At 37.2% G+C, this 17,620-nt stretch overlaps 1 protein-coding gene across 3 annotated transcripts in view; it reads right to left on the minus strand.

Moving 5' to 3' along the window:
* Positions 1-314: 314 nt before the first annotated feature.
* The window catches only part of LOC106083362 (potassium voltage-gated channel subfamily H member 8), a 419,128-nt gene continuing 401,822 nt past the window's right edge, over positions 315-17,620 (minus strand). For all 3 annotated transcript variants that reach the window (XM_059370085.1, XM_059370088.1, XM_059370086.1), the window contains one exon: positions 315-1,812. In XM_059370085.1, coding sequence (XP_059226068.1) covers positions 403-1,812 — 1,410 coding nt within the window. In that variant the 3' untranslated portion in view covers positions 315-402. The remainder of the gene's footprint in view (positions 1,813-17,620) is intronic.

Consider the following 17,620-nt stretch of genomic DNA (forward strand, 5'->3'; position numbering starts at 1 on the left):
ACGGTGTCTGTTGGCTGCGGAAGCCGGGCAATGATATAGGAAATCCAACATTTCATTATCTTCCCCCCCTTTTCCTACACATGCTATCAGTTGCAGCGCCGATTTTGAATAAATGAGCTCGTAGTCAAAGATCACCTATACAAATATTTAAAAAATAGCTTTTTTTAGAACCAATTTCTTTTTAATAGATTCAAAGCTACTGCTTTATAAAAAAATATAATAAATTTACAAGGTCAGGGCTTCAATTCTGTCTTATTTCAGAAGCTCGTTTGTTAAAAATTGGTAATTCCCCATTATGATCAGAACTCTTTATATTGTGTTATTCCGAATTGCCAACCACAACGATATATTCTCAACTTTAGGTTTAGTCATGAAATCCATTTTATATAGCATGATATATATTTAATTATTGCTTCGAAGCGAATAAGTTGAAGATACTGGGAAAATTTGTTTTTCTATATTTTCAGCATCTCCAGCGGAAAACCGATATGTGACAGAATTGATGTTAGTAGATTTTGCATTGCTATATTGTTCTAATGTTAGGGAATCATCGCAGTTTTTCACCCCATAAAACAGAGAAGCCGAAGATTGAGTATCATGTCGTACAGTCTCTGAAATTTTATCTGATGAATTTTCAGTTAAATTTCTATAATAATCTGCTATGAAACAATTAATACTACTGGGATGATTTGATTTATGTTTTAGTATAAAGTCGTTAGTGGATGATGGAATGGGTTCTTCAATCTGCAACACAGCTTCGGAAAATCTATGATCATTTGGTAAACATATATCCAATTTAAAGTCATTTGAACTTGTCTTTGGTGAGTGTGAAGGGGAATGGATTTTGCTCGTATTAGTGTTTGAGTCTACTCCCAAAATATTTAGGACAAGACGCCGATTCTTAACAATAAAGCGTTCCAATGAACAAACGTTGAAGTTTACGAAATCCGTTTGACAAGCGCGTGAAATTATTTGGGATTTATCTGGTGAGCTAGCAAGTGTTGCTGGCCCCTGACATCTGCGGTTTAACACATTGTTATGTTCATTGTGCAAATCTCGCCCCCAAATACTTGGTGGGTGCGAGGAACTGCGTTGAAGGCTAGATTCTTCACTGATAATGGAAGGGTGTTTATTTCCAGGTGAAATTGCGCTGATGTTAGGAATAGATCGGGCAGGCGGAAATTTTAGGCTTCCATGCGATGCAATTGTTGAGAACGTCATTTCCTGTAATACTTGTAGAGCATTTCGTACTTCGCAGCTTAATTGATTCATATCTTCATGAAGAGTATTTACTTGTGAGTCTAACCTCTCCAAGGAATGTATTTTCTGATTGGTGAAGGCATGCAGATCACTCTCTTCTTCGCAGGGATCATCTTCAAATGAAGTAGTATCGAGGCTAAATGTAGCATTTAGGGAACGCTGCCTCTCATAGCGTTCCCGAAGCCGCCCTAGCGATCGGCCTCGTTTTTGAATTTTTAACAATCGTGGGCTGTTAACAGCTGGCAGAGGGGAACGAACAGGTAAAGGTGAGGGGGTGGCAATGCTGTGATGGGGCGAAATAGTTGCTATACCACTATCGACATCTTCATCATTGCCTTCGCTGTCGTGCATATTTTCATCATCCTCATTTATACTAGGTAAAGGAAAATTGGGTCCTATGTCGGAATCTTGACTTTCGAAGCCTTCTCGCAAGTTGAAAGTTAAATCATGTTGAATATCATTTGAAAACTGTTGTTGGTACTCAGGATACAAACGTAGAACTTCTACCAACCCACCCACATGTACACATTTTAAATCGCAATATGTAAGTGCCTGTAAACGAGAAAGAAATGCAAATATATGTTAATTATAGGTATTATATCTAAATAAGTAAATGCGTTCGAGAGTTCGGTCGGGCCGAATCTAAAATACCCACTACCACGAATCGTATTTGTTAAATTATTTGCACGGTTTATATTTATAGGCAGATAGATAAATAATAAAAATACAAGAACTATTTTCGTAGGTGCTCGGTTGCGCTCTCTAGAGGCTTGTGAATTATAATCGGAAGATCGGTTTTTATGGGAGCCATGTCAAGTTTTAGACCGAAGCCATTGTGCAAAATTTCAGGTTATGGATCTATTTTAACCATATTCGGCATATCTGTTGAATGTCACAGAAAACTTCATAGCCAAAATTCAGCCAAATCGGATAAGAATTGCTTTCCCCAGTGGCTCAAGAAGTATAATCGGTAGATCGGCTTATTTGGGAACTATTTTAAAACATGGACCAATATGGCCCTTTTACATTCCCAACCGACCTACACGAATAGGAAGTGTTTGTGCAAATTTTCAATCGCCTAGCTTTACTTCTTTGAAAGTTAGCGTATTCTCCACAGACAGACGGACTAACAAAGATAGATCGACTTAAATTGTTATGTCGATCAAGAACTTGTATACTATGGCGGAGGGTATAGAAATCGAAAAGGGTATTTATTTGAGAAGATGATTTTCTGTTAAACATGTTCAAAGCACATTCTAATTTTGGCGGAATGACAAAACGAAACACAATGTCAAAATAAATGAAAAAGGAACAAAGGATAAATAATATCATTTGAGGTAAAATCACGACAAAATCTATAGAAACTGTTTTTAAAGTAATTCTCATATCACACAAAAAGTGATAGTTCTGTATTCAATGAAAAGTTTAGGTAAAATGTGATATTTAAGGAAATTTTTGTTCGATTTGATTACCTGTTGATTACCTGGGCATTTTGTTTTTTCTAAAGATGTGTTCACTTCTCTTTCGAGATGAGCTTAATGATTAAAAATTTTTATGCAATGGATAAATGAAAGCCATAGGAGATGCATCACACCAACCATGATTTAACTCGTTTCGGCACCTTGACAAGTGTGTTAATCATCAGAAATCTTTAGGTGTGTGGTGAGTGAAGGGGTACTTCTATGAAATTAATGAAAACACTAACCATGTTCGACACTTTGCCTAACTAGCTGTCACTTTCCCAATGCGTGTGTTTATGATAGCGAAGAGTTTTGTCCGTAATTGTATTATTAATAAAGGATTTTTCAATTTGGTTTTATTTATTCCATTCTGTTTAATTTAATTAAAGTGGTTTTCATCTCTTTAAGCAAATTTATTGAAAAATTGATTATTCCAACACATTACTGGATTTACTAATACAAATTATTTATTTATTTTCACATAAGTAAACAATTTTTTATATTTGTTAAATGCGGATAAAAAATATTCTGTAAGTTGCAAATTTCGCCCGTGAACATTCCACTAAGGAATAGAGGCAAACTTCTCACATATCCGATTCCAGTTTTACGCTCAATGATAAGGGCCAAGCCGGGCGGAGTGCCGCAGGGCAACAACTCTTTGGAGAGAAGTTTTTACATGGCATAGTACCTCACAAATGTTACCAGAATTAGAAGGGGTAGCAATTTTATCGCAATGCGATGGCTTAAGGGCTGAATATAGGGTCGGTGCATTCACCTGAGAAATCATAATGCCCAAGGGCGCCACGGTTTCCTAAGTAAATGCAAGGATTTCGGATTCAACCTGAACTAAAAGTTATCTCAAAAAAATACAAAAACGTGAGTGACAAACAACCTATGCATCGCACTAATTGCTTACGATTTAAAATCGCGAACTTTCCGTGAAAATCGGAGCAGGCATGTATATATTTTCCTCAGAGTTGTCAACGTAGGATGCAACAGTGATGAGACAGGTAGATGGAGGAGCATTAGATTTTCGCTTTTTTTTCTGTTATGTTGCCACACATGGCTGTTATATATGTTTTTTCTTCTTCTTCTTTTTTTCCATAGATGAAAATATCATTAATTTACTTTACTTAAATTGGCTATGGCCAATTACGTTCGGCCATTAGCCGAACGTAGAATAGCGCTCCAAGCGCCTCGATCTTCTGCGCCTATTCTATAATTTCTGCCACCAAGTTTTGAGATGTTTCCCACCACTTGGTCTTTGCATCGGGCTTTTGGTCGTCCCCGTTTGCGATTGCCTTCAAAAGGCTTCTTTTCTAGACCTTCTTCGTCCATTCTGGCAACATGTCCTAGCCAACGCAACCGTTGTATTTTGATACGTGTAACTATGCTATCGTCGGCATACAGCTCGTGATTCGTACGACGCCTATAATCTCCATTAACGCAAATTGGTTCATATATTGGGTTGCCCAAAAAGTAATTGCGCATTTTAATAAAACTTAGAATGAACTTTAATCAAATATACTTTTTTTACACTTTCTTTCTAAAGCAAGCTAAAAGTAGCAGCTGATAACTGACAGAAGAAAGAATGCAATTACAGAGTCACAAGCTGTGAAAAAATTTGTCAACGCCGACTATATGAAAAATCCGCAATTACTTTTTGGGCCACCCAATATTTTACGATGAATCTTTATCTCAAACACTGCCTCATTCTCCTTTCACAAGTACCCATGGCTCGGAACAACGCGGATAGTATCAGTGTCTTGTATAGTGTTAACTTCGTCTGTCGAGAGGTGGTCTTGTTTCTAAAATGTGTACTTAATCCAAAGTAGCGTCTGTTTGCCAGTGTTATTTTTAGCTTTATTTCAAACTTGGTGTCGATTTTTTCGATTACGGTTGATAAAGTTACTGACTATTTCAAAATTGTGGTTCCCTACACTAACCAAATCTAAAGACGCAATAATATGGTCCAATTATCTCATTGACTTTAGTACGGTCGAGAGTATCTTGTATGTGATGGGGAGGAGACTTATTCCTCTATAGTTGGCACATTCCGTCTTGTCTCCTTTCTTATGTACGGGATATAGTATGCTGAGTTTCCAATCATCGGGTGTGCGTTCTTCTAGCCAGATTGCAGCTGATGCATTCGACTTATCAGCGTGTCCGCTCTGGTCTTACATAGTTCAGCGGGTAACCTGTCGGTTCCTGTTGCCTTGTTGTTCTTCAGTTGGGTCACAGCTTCCTGGATCTCATTCTGGCAAGGAGGTAAACATTCTATATCATCAACAGGGATTGGTTCTGCGGTATCCTATTCGCCGCCATCGTCGGACACTAGCAGTTGGGTGAAATATTCTTTCCTTATCCCCAGCACACTACCTGTGACAGTTACCTGATTTCCTTTTTTGTCTCTGCAGTAGGATGTGCCTGTACCAAAGCCATCGGATTGATTTTTACTTCTTTGGTAGAATTTCCGGACTTCATTCTCATTCTGACTCCTGTACATCTCAATTCGCCCACACTCACATCTTCCCATTTCCTTTTTCTTTCTGTGGAAAAGACGTTTCTCCTCTCCCGTAGAAAATATCCTTGGTCCGTTCGTCATTGTTTTCCGTCGGGGCATGGGCGCAAATAAGGCGGATGTTGTAAAATTTGGACTTTATGCGGATTGTGGCTAGCCTCCCATCCACCGGAGTAAACCAGGATACAAGGTGTTTCTTTCCGACAAACAACAAGTCCACAGCCAAATCCAAGCCTTGTCTCATGGCATCTATAATATAGAGCGTCTCCTCTCGTGTTGGTGTGGACTCTTCCCGACCCATCTCACTTCCTGTATGACAGTAAAGTCTGCCTTGTGCTTCCCCAATACATCCGCCAGTGCGTAAACTGCACTTCAGGTTTTCTGGGCGATGGGCTTCTAACCCAACGCCCCACCCCATCTCTTTATTGTTAGGGTAGGTTAGGTTAGGTATAAGTGGCAGTCTGCCATCAGACTCACTTCGACGTTTTCGTAAATTGAATGTTCACATCCGCTAAATCCGACAGGTTCTCAAGGAAATTATAACCTAAAGTGAAACTCCTCCTGACTGCTAGAGTGGGGCACACACACAGAAGGTGTTCTGTAGTCTCTCGTAGCAGTACACCTCTTCATGTCTAGATTAGACCACATAGTTTTGGAATGCTCACAGCTCCCTCTTTGTGACCTTCTATCATTCTTTCGGGTCTGGCCCTGAAAACTTAGCTTACATGTCGATAGAGGTATACCCACAGATTCCAGTATCCCTGGAATGTGTAGGGTAGTTCCTAGTCTCGCAAGCTCGTCCACTTTAGGTGAAATTTTTACTATTCTGGGACAATCGAGGGCGGACTTTGTATTCAGAAACTCGATCTCCAGGGATTTAATGGCTGCTTGGCTGTCTGAGAATAAATTTATGCCAATCGTTTTAATGACATTATATCTAAGCCATTCCACCACTTCTTTTTTTCGATATGACCAGTTCTAGATTTTTAGAGTACACCTCAAAGCCCATCTGGTCGTTTAGTTTAGAACCATCCGTATAGAAGTCTATGTAACTCCTGTTACTAGGGATATTGCAGTTCCAATCGGTTCTATCAGGAATAATGGTACAGTAATTTTTATAAAAAAGCGGCTCAGGTAGGATTAATCCACACTGCCTGGAACATCGGATATTGTATCACGGATAACAGTGTCCGCCACATGACCAATAAGAAACTGCCTTAACCTCACGGCAGTGTTCGTTGCAACTTGGGTAGCTACAATGTCCAGAGGCATAAGATGTAGGATTTAATTCAGTGCATCAAATGGTGTCGTCCTCAGTGCGGCTGTGATGCACAAAGAAGCCATCCTTTGGATCCGGTTAAGTATTGGCCGGTAGGTGGACTTTTGAAGCGCCGTCCACCAGACCACAACACCATATAGCATTATAGGTCTGACAACTGCAATATATACCCAACGCATGACTCGCCAATGGCTCTCTTGTAGCTATATGGGGCAAGAGTTGCCTTTCTTGCCCTTTCCAAAATGTTGGATTTGAAGTTCAATCTAAAGAAATGCTACTATTGTATATTTCTTGACAGCGAGAGAACTCTCTATGTAGCCGACTAGGTCGTGAATGGCTGTTTCAGTGGATTTGCCTTTACTACATGCATGCTGGTGCCGCGACAGGCGATCTTCGGGAATCTTTGTATAATTCTATCAACCTCTCAAGAGTCTTCAGCATAAAGGATGACAGATCAATAGGGAATGAAAATTACCTTCGTGTCCCTCCATCACACAGGTATATATGATATCTGATACAAGCAGAGTATATCTCCCTAAACACAGGGAACCAATCTATCACACACAGCTTTTAATTCAACCGGTGATACATCATCATGGCCTGGAGATTTTAAGGAGTAGAAACTTCTTATCGCCCAAAGGATTTTCGGCTCAGACACAATTTCCCTAATGGCCTCCGACGAATGCATACCAGTGACAACCTTTTCTGGTGACACGTTGTCCGTTGGAGAATTTCCCGGGATATGTGTATCAACGAGTAGTTCAAGTGTTTCCTGACAAAACATTGTTCATACATCCTCTGAAATCCACTGTAATAGGTTTCGAGGACAGAATCTTGCTCTGCCTAAAGGCCTCAAATGTATTCTCCACTGAGCTACAGAATTCTACCCAGGATTTTTTCTGAGCCTTTCTCAGCGCGCCCTTATATTTTTATGGTTCTGCCTTATAGATGTCCCAATCGTGTGGGGCTCTTGTGGCTTTTGCTCTGTTGAAGAGTTTTCTGAAGTCCTCCCATAGACCAACCAGATCTGGGGTCCACCATGGCGATCGCTGTTTGCCCCATGGCTTGGCACTAGGGCATACTGGCACAAGCGAGTAATTCAGGACCTTCGTGATCCGTTTGACCACAATCTAGATCCTCCGTAGTTTCAAGTTCCTCCAATAGTATAATATAAGTGCCTTTATCCGAATCCGATATGATCTTTATTGGTCCACGAATTTAAGTTTGGATGTAAGATGTACTCCATTCTTAAAATACTTTTTTTTAGCCCGATATTCTCATGATATCTGATTTTGGGGTGTTTTCGGGAGTCTCCCGGACACTTAATCCGGAAAAATATCAGCATCGTGCTCTTCTTTCAAATACCATTTATTTAAACCTCATATTGCCATTTGTTTAGACGATGAGCCGTCCCCCAAACACGTGGCCCCAAAATAGGTTATCAAATTCGTTTTCTAATCTCAAATACCTTTCATTTGTGCCACATATTGGCATGATCGAAAAATGTTTACCCTTTGGGGAAGGGGTGATGCCCTTAATACATGGTCCTACATTTGGATATCAAATTCGTATTCTACTCCCAAATACCTTTGTTCAGTAAAAAATTGGTACTTTGGGAAAGGGGTAGAACCCCACATTGACATGGACTGTAAATATGCCCGATTTAGGGGTGTTTTGGGGATTGGGGTAGTCCCTCAAACACTAAGCCCGGAAAATATATGAGCAACGTGCTCTATTCTCATATAACTATATATAATTTATTTGAACCCCATATTGCGATTGGCCTCAAAATTGGATATCAAATTCGTTTTCTAATCTCATTTAAACTCCTTATTGCAAAAGTCAGCAAATATGTCCGGTTTGGGGTATTCGTCCTAAAAATTATAAATATTTAGATCCACTCTTTTTAAGACCCAAATTGTCTTGGTGAGCAAATTCGTCCTATTTGGGGGTTGTTATGGTGGTGGGACGTTCCCTAGACAGTTGGTCCCTAATGTTGATATCAGATACGTGGTCTACTCCCAAATACCTTTCATTTGAGCCCCATATTTCCATAGTCGGCAAACATGACCGACTTGGGGGTGTTTTGGGGGATGGGCGGCCACTCAGTATGTTGGCCTTAAAAATATATATCGAATTCGTGTTCTACTCTAAAAACCCTGTTCTTTGAGCCTCATATTGCAATTGTCAGCAAATACTTCCTATTTGGGTGGTGTTGTGGCGAGTCATGCATATTTTACAACTTTCGACGTCGATTAACTCAACTATAGTGCATCGATGAACTTAATTAAATTTTTGGGGATGAGGTCCAGATCATAGTGCACTCCAAGACGAATAACATGAAGGTCGTCCAAAATCATTTGTTCTTCCAAAAAACATTTATGCTGCACGCCAACTGATATTGAAAGATCGCCATGTGACCTATCGTGAGATAAGGACAACCTTAGGCATTAGTGGGACCAGCATAATTTCAATATTGCATAAACACTTCAAAAAAATTGTTCGCGTTGGATCCCACACAATTTGTCAAATTTGTCGAAAGAAATGCTTCAAATATACGATCGCGGTGCTTCGAAACACATCTATGACGTCGCACAGTGGGCCAAATGGCAAAAAAATTGGAAATAAGTCTACAACTTTTTATCTGTTGATTTTAGCCATACAAAATGTTCTAGACATTTGTAGAGGAGGACATAGGCTTTCAGAAAAGTGCTGTTGTTGGTCCATATCTTTAATACAGGGTGAGCTACAGGGTGTCAAAGTTGACCACTTTTGACTTCTCCAAGCTTCTGGGGGCCATAACTTTTGATCTACTCAACCGATTTACATGATTTAGGACTCTAGAGAAAGAGCTTGACAAGATCTAAAAAACTTATGCATAAAGTACCATGCCATCGTGTACTGTTAAGGAGTTATGAATTGTTTAATTTTAAAATATGAAAATTTGGCCTTGGTTTTTTTCAGTGTTTTTTTAATAACTCCGTCAATTTTAAAGCTATAAACTTCATACTTCACACAAATTATGCCAGCATATGTGTGCATAAAATACAAAAGGAATCACGTGAATATCTTTGGCGGTTTAAAAATGGCATCGTTTTCAATATGAAAAATATTTTTTTTGTCAAAAAATTGCAAAATTTTTCAAAAAAGATACTCCCATTTCCTTTAAGTTTTCGCAAACTTTGGCCGTCAAAGCATTATCATTTCTTTCCATTTTCACAAAGTCGAGGTATTAAGAAAAGTTTTAAGTGCTAATTTGGCTAATTTCGATATCAAACAACACCGTTATCTTAAGACCAAAATGGCCAATTTTTTTACTAAACTTCAAAAGTTTCTCACTGGAAAAAAAGTTCCACGGGGATTTTTTCGCTTTTTTTGAACTTAAATGAAAGCTTAAAATGTTCCCAACATTTTAAGGTATGTCTCGCCATATCCTAGCCATAAATGAGATCGTAGCGATCAAAATACTGAAAAAAGTCAATTTTCAAGTAGTGCTATATTCATTGCTAAAAAACAAGTATTACGTCACATTTTATTGCAAAGATGTTAAATAAACTTTTATTTGGTAACACTTCTTCTACAAAACACAAAAAGAATCATGGAAATATCTCTATTCTATTCCATTTTATGGAACCGGCAATAAAAAAGTCAATTTTTCAAAAAAGTCGAATTTCCCAAATTTTGTTTTTGTTGTCCTAATTGCACATGACACACTATAGCCATATTTACGCAACATACCTTATCGTAAAGGAAATTTTCATACCTTTCCAACGATGTATAAAACATTTCTCAACTCGGATTCTATCTACTCTAAAATTCATTTACACTTCATTAAACTCTATATAAAAATGTCTATTTGTGAAATGGAACCTTATATGGGGCCTACACTAAAACATTGATAGATTTGCCCAGGGTTTACAATACAAATGTGTTAGAATAAAAAAAGGTCTCCTGCCAAAGTTTAAAAAAATTGGAATAAAAATATGTGTTTTAGAGCGAAAACACTTCGCATCGGCGTGCGTTTGTATAGTACCTACATCTATTTTTAATGTAAGCTGATGATTTTTGAATAAAAAGTAACCTAGAAATATACCTGCATATATATATATATTTGTGTTAAGATTTGATGCAGACAAATGTTACCTGTTTCGCTATGTCGAATTCCCAGGAAATCCACCGTATCAATGAATGTGAAAAAACCTACCCATAAAAAATTCATTGTCATTTTTTTTAACCAAATTCGAGTCCAGGTAAATAATTATAGAAGAGTAAGTAAAAAGAGGCACTTTGGACCCCTTTTTACGATTGCGTCTGATACCTGAAATGGGTCATTAATTGTGAATATATTGCATAAATATTTGAACAAAATCCAAATTTTCTTCATTATATTTTGTAGAGGCGTAAAGGACATTTATAAGTTATGGAAGTCATACTGAAGTATTCCACTCTTTCGAAAATTGTATGGGACATCAAAAATGATTCCAAATCATACACGGAGTCATTTAAGGAACTTGTTTACACTTTGGACCACATATATGGAATAAGGCTAAATAAAGACGCTTTAGACAAACTTGAAAAATTCTACAAATCATTTGAGAGAAGGTTGCCAGAATGTTCATTCGCAAAAATCAAGTTTTTCAAAATGTATGAGAAGTGGCTGAAATCGGATCTACTTATTGAAATTAAACCGCTGATTCCCGGCCGGCCTAGCAAAGCATACGACGAAGTTACGGAGAAAACCAAAAAGAAAAAACAAGAGGAACTATTGGCGGCACATCCGCCAAATTTAATAAAAGATACGTTCAAAACAGCATTGTTAAAAACACAACCAAAAAATGTTGGACGAATTGTCGATGTTTTACCATTAGCATCTCCGAAAAGGGTAAAGAGAATGGTAGAAAGTATTCCAACTCCAAAATCGACTACAGAATTCACGGAGGAAGATGCACTGGCCCTGATTTTGAACCTAGGCCTCTCAAGAAACAAATACTCAACAATGAGGAAGGCTCTTCGTGAAAAAGGATGGGGTTGTTTACCCTCAAAACATAAATTGTACAACACCAGGACGAAAATGGTGCCATCAAATATATACGTGGACGAATTAAAAGCAAGAGTGAAACTTGCTGATCTTGTTGAAAATACAGCTGTTAGAATTATTTCTAATTTTACTGAAGAACAGTTGAACACATGTAATAATTCCGAAGTGGTTTTGATCAGCAAATGGGGTTGTGATGGATCATCTGGATTTTCCGAATATAAGCAACAAACAGAAATAGATACCAACTTCGCATCAATTTTCATGGCATCATTAGTACCATTGAGAATGAGATTGTACAAGGACCAATCTTCATCATCGAAAGAAAATGCATTTCAAGATATATGGATAAATAGAACACCTGGGTCAAAATATTTATGTCGCCCAATTCGGTTTGAGTATACAAAGGAAGACCGGAACACAACACGATCTTTGGTGAACGAAATAAAGGAAGAAATTGCTGCATTACCCATGATTGTTATAAACCAATTGGGAAGAAATATAAAAGTTTCGTTTCAACTACAACTCACTATGATCGATGGAAAGGTGGCAAACGCATTAACTGGCGTTATGTCCAATTGGAGATGCAATATTTGTGGCAAGAAGAATGGGCAATTCGAGGACAAGTCTGATGAAAATTTAGTAAACGAAAATGCGCTCAATTTCGGTATTTCGCCCCTGCACTGTAGAATTCGATTCATGGAGTATTGTTTGCATTTATCGTATGACCTTAAATATCGGACTAGCCCTGGAAACCGCGATGTCTCTGCTAGAAACAACCAAGATCTTCACAAAATGAGGCAGGAAGAGAAGAATCGAATCCAGTTGGAGTTTAAACAAAAGGGACTTATAATAGATAAACCTCTTTACGGATACGGAAGCACAAATGATGGCAACTCGGCAAGGCGGTTTTTTGAGGACCCCGTATCGACATCTAAAATAACCGGTCTTGATGAACACTTGCTAAGACGATTCAAAGTGATTTTGGCTGTAATCAATAGCAAAAAGATGATAAATTCAACCAAATTTGAAGCTTATAGTAATGACACAAAAAACATTTTATCTGATTTATATTCGTGGAAAGCTTTAACACCGACAGTACATAAAGTCTTACATCATGGCAAGGAAATTGTGGAATACAACATACTTCCGTTAGGAGAACTTACAGAAGAAGCTCAGGAATCCCGTAATAGAGATGTTAAACAGTTCCGGCTTTTCAATACCCGAAAGAGCACCAAATTTAACCAAAATTATGATTTACTTCAATATTTATTGTTATCGTCTGATCCGGTACTATACAGCATCAGAACTAAATGGCTACCAAAAATATGTGACGATATAGATAAGGACGATCCCGATGCCATTCAAATTAAAGAGCTTTTAAATTTTGATACCTTAGATTATTTGGTAGAGAATAAAATCAAATAATACAAAACTAAAATGCTTTTTTATTTTGGGAGTAGCTAATATACATATAAACGCACGCCGATGCGAAGTGTTTTCGCTCTAAAACACATATTTTTATTCCAATTTTTTTAAACTTTGGCAGGAGACCTTTTTTTATTCTAACACATTTGTATTGTAAACCCTGGGCAAATCTATCAATGTTTTAGTGTAGGCCCCATATAAGGTTCCATTTCACAAATAGACATTTTTATATAGAGTTTAATGAAGTGTAAATGAATTTTAGAGTAGATAGAATCCGAGTTGAGAAATGTTTTATACATCGTTGGAAAGGTATGAAAATTTCCTTTACGATAAGGTATGTTGCGTAAATATGGCTATAGTGTGTCATGTGCAATTAGGACAACAAAAACAAAATTTGGGAAATTCGACTTTTTTGAAAAATTGACTTTTTTATTGCCGGTTCCATAAAATGGAATAGAATAGAGATATTTCCATGATTCTTTTTGTGTTTTGTAGAAGAAGTGTTACCAAATAAAAGTTTATTTAACATCTTTGCAATAAAATGTGACGTAATACTTGTTTTTAAGCAATGAATATAGCACTACTTGAAAATTGACTTTTTTCAGTATTTTGATCGCTACGATCTCATTTATGGCTAGGATATGGCGAGACATACCTTAAAATGTTGGGAACATTTTAAGCTTTCATTTAAGTTCAAAAAAAGCGAAAAAATCCCCGTGGAACTTTTTTTCCAGTGAGAAACTTTTGAAGTTTAGTAAAAAAATTGGCCATTTTGGTCTTAAGATAACGGTGTTGTTTGATATCGAAATTAGCCAAATTAGCACTTAAAACTTTTCTTAATACCTCGACTTTGTGAAAATGGAAAGAAATGATAATGCTTTGACGGCCAAAGTTTGCGAAAACTTAAAGGAAATGGGAGTATCTTTTTTGAAAAATTTTGCAATTTTTTGACAAAAAAAATATTTTTCATATTGAAAACGATGCCATTTTTAAACCGCCAAAGATATTCACGTGATTCCTTTTGTATTTTATGCACACATATGCTGGCATAATTTGTGTGAAGTATGAAGTTTATAGCTTTAAAATTGACGGAGTTATTAAAAAAACACTGAAAAAAACCAAGGCCAAATTTTCATATTTTAAAATTAAACAATTCATAACTCCTTAACAGTACACGATGGCATGGTACTTTATGCATAAGTTTTTTAGATCTTGTCAAGCTCTTTCTCTAGAGTCCTAAATCATGTAAATCGGTTGAGTAGATCAAAAGTTATGGCCCCCAGAAGCTTGGAGAAGTCAAAAGTGGTCAACTTTGACACCCTGTAGCTCACCCTGTATTAAAGATATGGACCAACAACAGCACTTTTCTGAAAGCCTATGTCCTCCTCTACAAATGTCTAGAACATTTTGTATGGCTAAAATCAACAGATAAAAAGTTGTAGACTTATTTCCAATTTTTTTGCCATTTGGCCCACTGTGCGTCGTGACAGGTGATGAGTCGTGGATTTATGCATATGAGCCCGAAAGTAAACAGCAAATCCAACAAAAGTTGCTCACGCACGAAGCACTTCCACGCAAATGGTCGCCTGTTTTTTCGGAATAACTGGGCATGACACAATCGTACAACTGCAACAAAGCAGAACACTCAATTCTGAGTGGTACACAGCCATTTGTTTGCCAGTTGTCTTCCAAGAAATCAGGAAACCCAACCGCCGAAAACGGATCACTCTTCAAAAATGCAGTCTCGTCATTTTTGAGCACTTAAACATTTTGATGAGTCATCCTCCGTATAGTCCTGACTTGGCCCCGAATGTCTTCTTCTTATTCCCATGCGTTAAAAATAAAATGAGAGGTCAACGTTTTTCGACACCTGAAGAAGTGGTTGATGCGTTCAGATTGCATGTTTTGCAGATACCTCAGTCAGAGTGGCAAAAGTGCTTTGACAATTGGTTAAAACGCTGGCAGAAGTGTATAGATCTTAATGGGAAATATTTTGAAAAACTATAACGTGATTTTCAATGATTAATATTTGTTTTTGTTCTCTATCCCAATATATAAAAGGCAACATTCGTAAGTTTGTGAATACGAAATTTTAAAATCAGTTTATTAAGCAAAAAGTGGGTAATAGTTAAAAGAGATTTTAAACCCATAAAACATTTTTTTTTGTGAATAAGGCCGTAAGCATTTATGTTAAACTTTATAATTGATCTAAAAAAACTTATGTCCAGCTTTCTTGCCAATGCGATTGCAATCTTACTCGGTCTTCGTATTCGACGAAACTAATTTTTGTAACGCCGTGCGTTCATGCGTGTCTGACTGGTTGAACATCGCAACTCATCGCAACCAATACTTGTATTGAAGTAAAATAGTACTAAAAACCGTTGCAGTTCTCTCATTTGCAATTGCAGTTTACATATTGGTATCAGCGGATGGGGATATCAACCCATCCACTTTTTAACTCAACCTTTCCTAACGAATTTAACTCAGGACTGCCTTGGGTTCATGTTCGTGGCTGGTAAACTTGATGCAACATATTCCTAATGACCAAACAGAATCCACGCTTTGAGTTTGTTATTCAGCGTTGCGTTGAAAAGTTAAAGAATTTTCAACATTTACCATCGAAATCGTGAAGTAGTATTTTTAATCGTACAAGTTAAACATTGTTTAGCTTTTGCGCTCTGCTTTTATGGGATTTTTGCAGAGTTGCATTTTTATTTGTACTGAAATTGGCCTCCAATTAGAGAAAAAAACGTTCAAAGTTATCTTTTATGGCTGACTTTGTACGACAAATCCGCATTTGCTGTGTTTTATTGTAGTACTGAAGAGACAAGCCATGAAGGGCAAAAATAGGTTAGGTTGAAAAGAGGGTGCAGATATTAATCCACCCAATGCCACTATGGACATATACCTACGCCAGGAATCGGCTTGTTGTGAGCTCTAAAAACTATAAAGTAACCTCTAAAAAGACAATTTTAAGTTAGGCATTCCGTGCTGCTTACAAAATCAGTAATTGTTTTCAATACCACTCCCCTAAGTTGGTTGACGTCTGATATTGTGTCTCCACCTAAGTACAGGTATCTATCTGTTGGACGCGAAAGCCGGGCAATGACAAAGGAAATAAAACAAGGATAAAAGAAAATAATTGCTTTGCTAATTGAATTTTGGAGGCCACAGTAGAATTATATGTGTAAAATTTCAGCCAAATCGAATAAGAATTGGGCCTTGTAGGGGCTCAAGAAGTAAAATTGGGAGATCGGTTCATAGGGAAGCTGTATCAGGCTAAAGACCGATTCAGACCATATTTTAGCCAAATCGGATAATAATTGGGCCCTCTGGAGGCTTAAGAAGTCAAGATCCAAGATAGGTTCATATGGCAGCTATATCAGGTTATAGACCGATTTGAACCATACTTGTCGCAGTTGTTAGAAGTTATAATAAAACACCTCATGCAAAATTTCAGCCAAATCGGATAGGAATTGCGTCCTCTAACGGGTAAAGAAGTCCAGATTCAAGATCGGTTTATATGACAGCTATATCAGATTATGGACCGATTTAAACTATAATTGGCACAGTTGTTGGAATTTATAACAAAACACCTCATGCTAATTTTCAGCCAAATCGGATTCAGCCAATCCTCTAGAGGCTCAAAAAGTTAAGATCCCAGATCGGGTTATGTGGCAGTTGTTTGAAAACATGGACCGATACGGCCCATTTACAATCCCAACCGACCTACATTAATAAAAAGTATTTGTGCAAAATTTCAAGCGGACAGCTTTACTCCTTCGAAAATTAGCGTGCTTTCGATAGACAGACGGACGGACATTGCTAGATCGAGTTAAAATGTCATGACGATCAAGAATATATATACCTTATGGGGTCTTGGACGAATATTTCGAAGAGTTACTAACAAAATGTCGAAATTATTATACCCCCTCCTATGGTGGAGGGTATAAAAAGTGCAAAATTTATTACTAAAATTTGCAAAATATGTGTGGGCATAACAGTCAAATAAAATTTATTATGATTTGTGCACGTAATTGTATAAATAATTGGCTTTAATATTAGTTTACCATTCACAATAGAGGTATTTTTGCACTTACATGTGAAAAATATATCATGGCAATCCTGACAACAGAAGTTCTACATAGGCCTGCACTGGTAATTTATCCAGAACTTCGTTGTTCTAGATAGACGTCATTTTTATACAAATTTCATTGCAATGCACTATATAGTATTAAAATAAAACACAGCTATTATTGTCCTATTTTAATGTAAAGGGCGGGTAAATTAAAAGGATCGATGTTGATAACTAACGCGTTTCTCATTTGTGTATCCTTTCATCTTTAAGTTTGAGAAATGTCAAATGAAATACAGAAATAAGCTTGAAATCGGCCGTTAAAATTTAATTTAATTAAAAAATGTGGAATTTTGACTTCAATACGATTGGAGGGCTAATAATATTTAAATGGTTAAATAATAATATTAATATTGAAATGGTTAAATATTATTAACCCTCCAATCATACTGAAGTCTGAATTCCATATTTTTTGTTATCGCTTGTTTTGGTTTTACAATACCAATTATATCATCTTTAAAAAAAATAAAACATTAAGGAAGGGCAAAAGTAGGGCGGTGCC

The sequence above is a fragment of the Stomoxys calcitrans genome, chromosome 5, assembly GCF_963082655.1.
Source record: "Stomoxys calcitrans chromosome 5, idStoCalc2.1, whole genome shotgun sequence".
NCBI lineage: Eukaryota > Metazoa > Arthropoda > Insecta > Diptera > Muscidae > Stomoxys > Stomoxys calcitrans.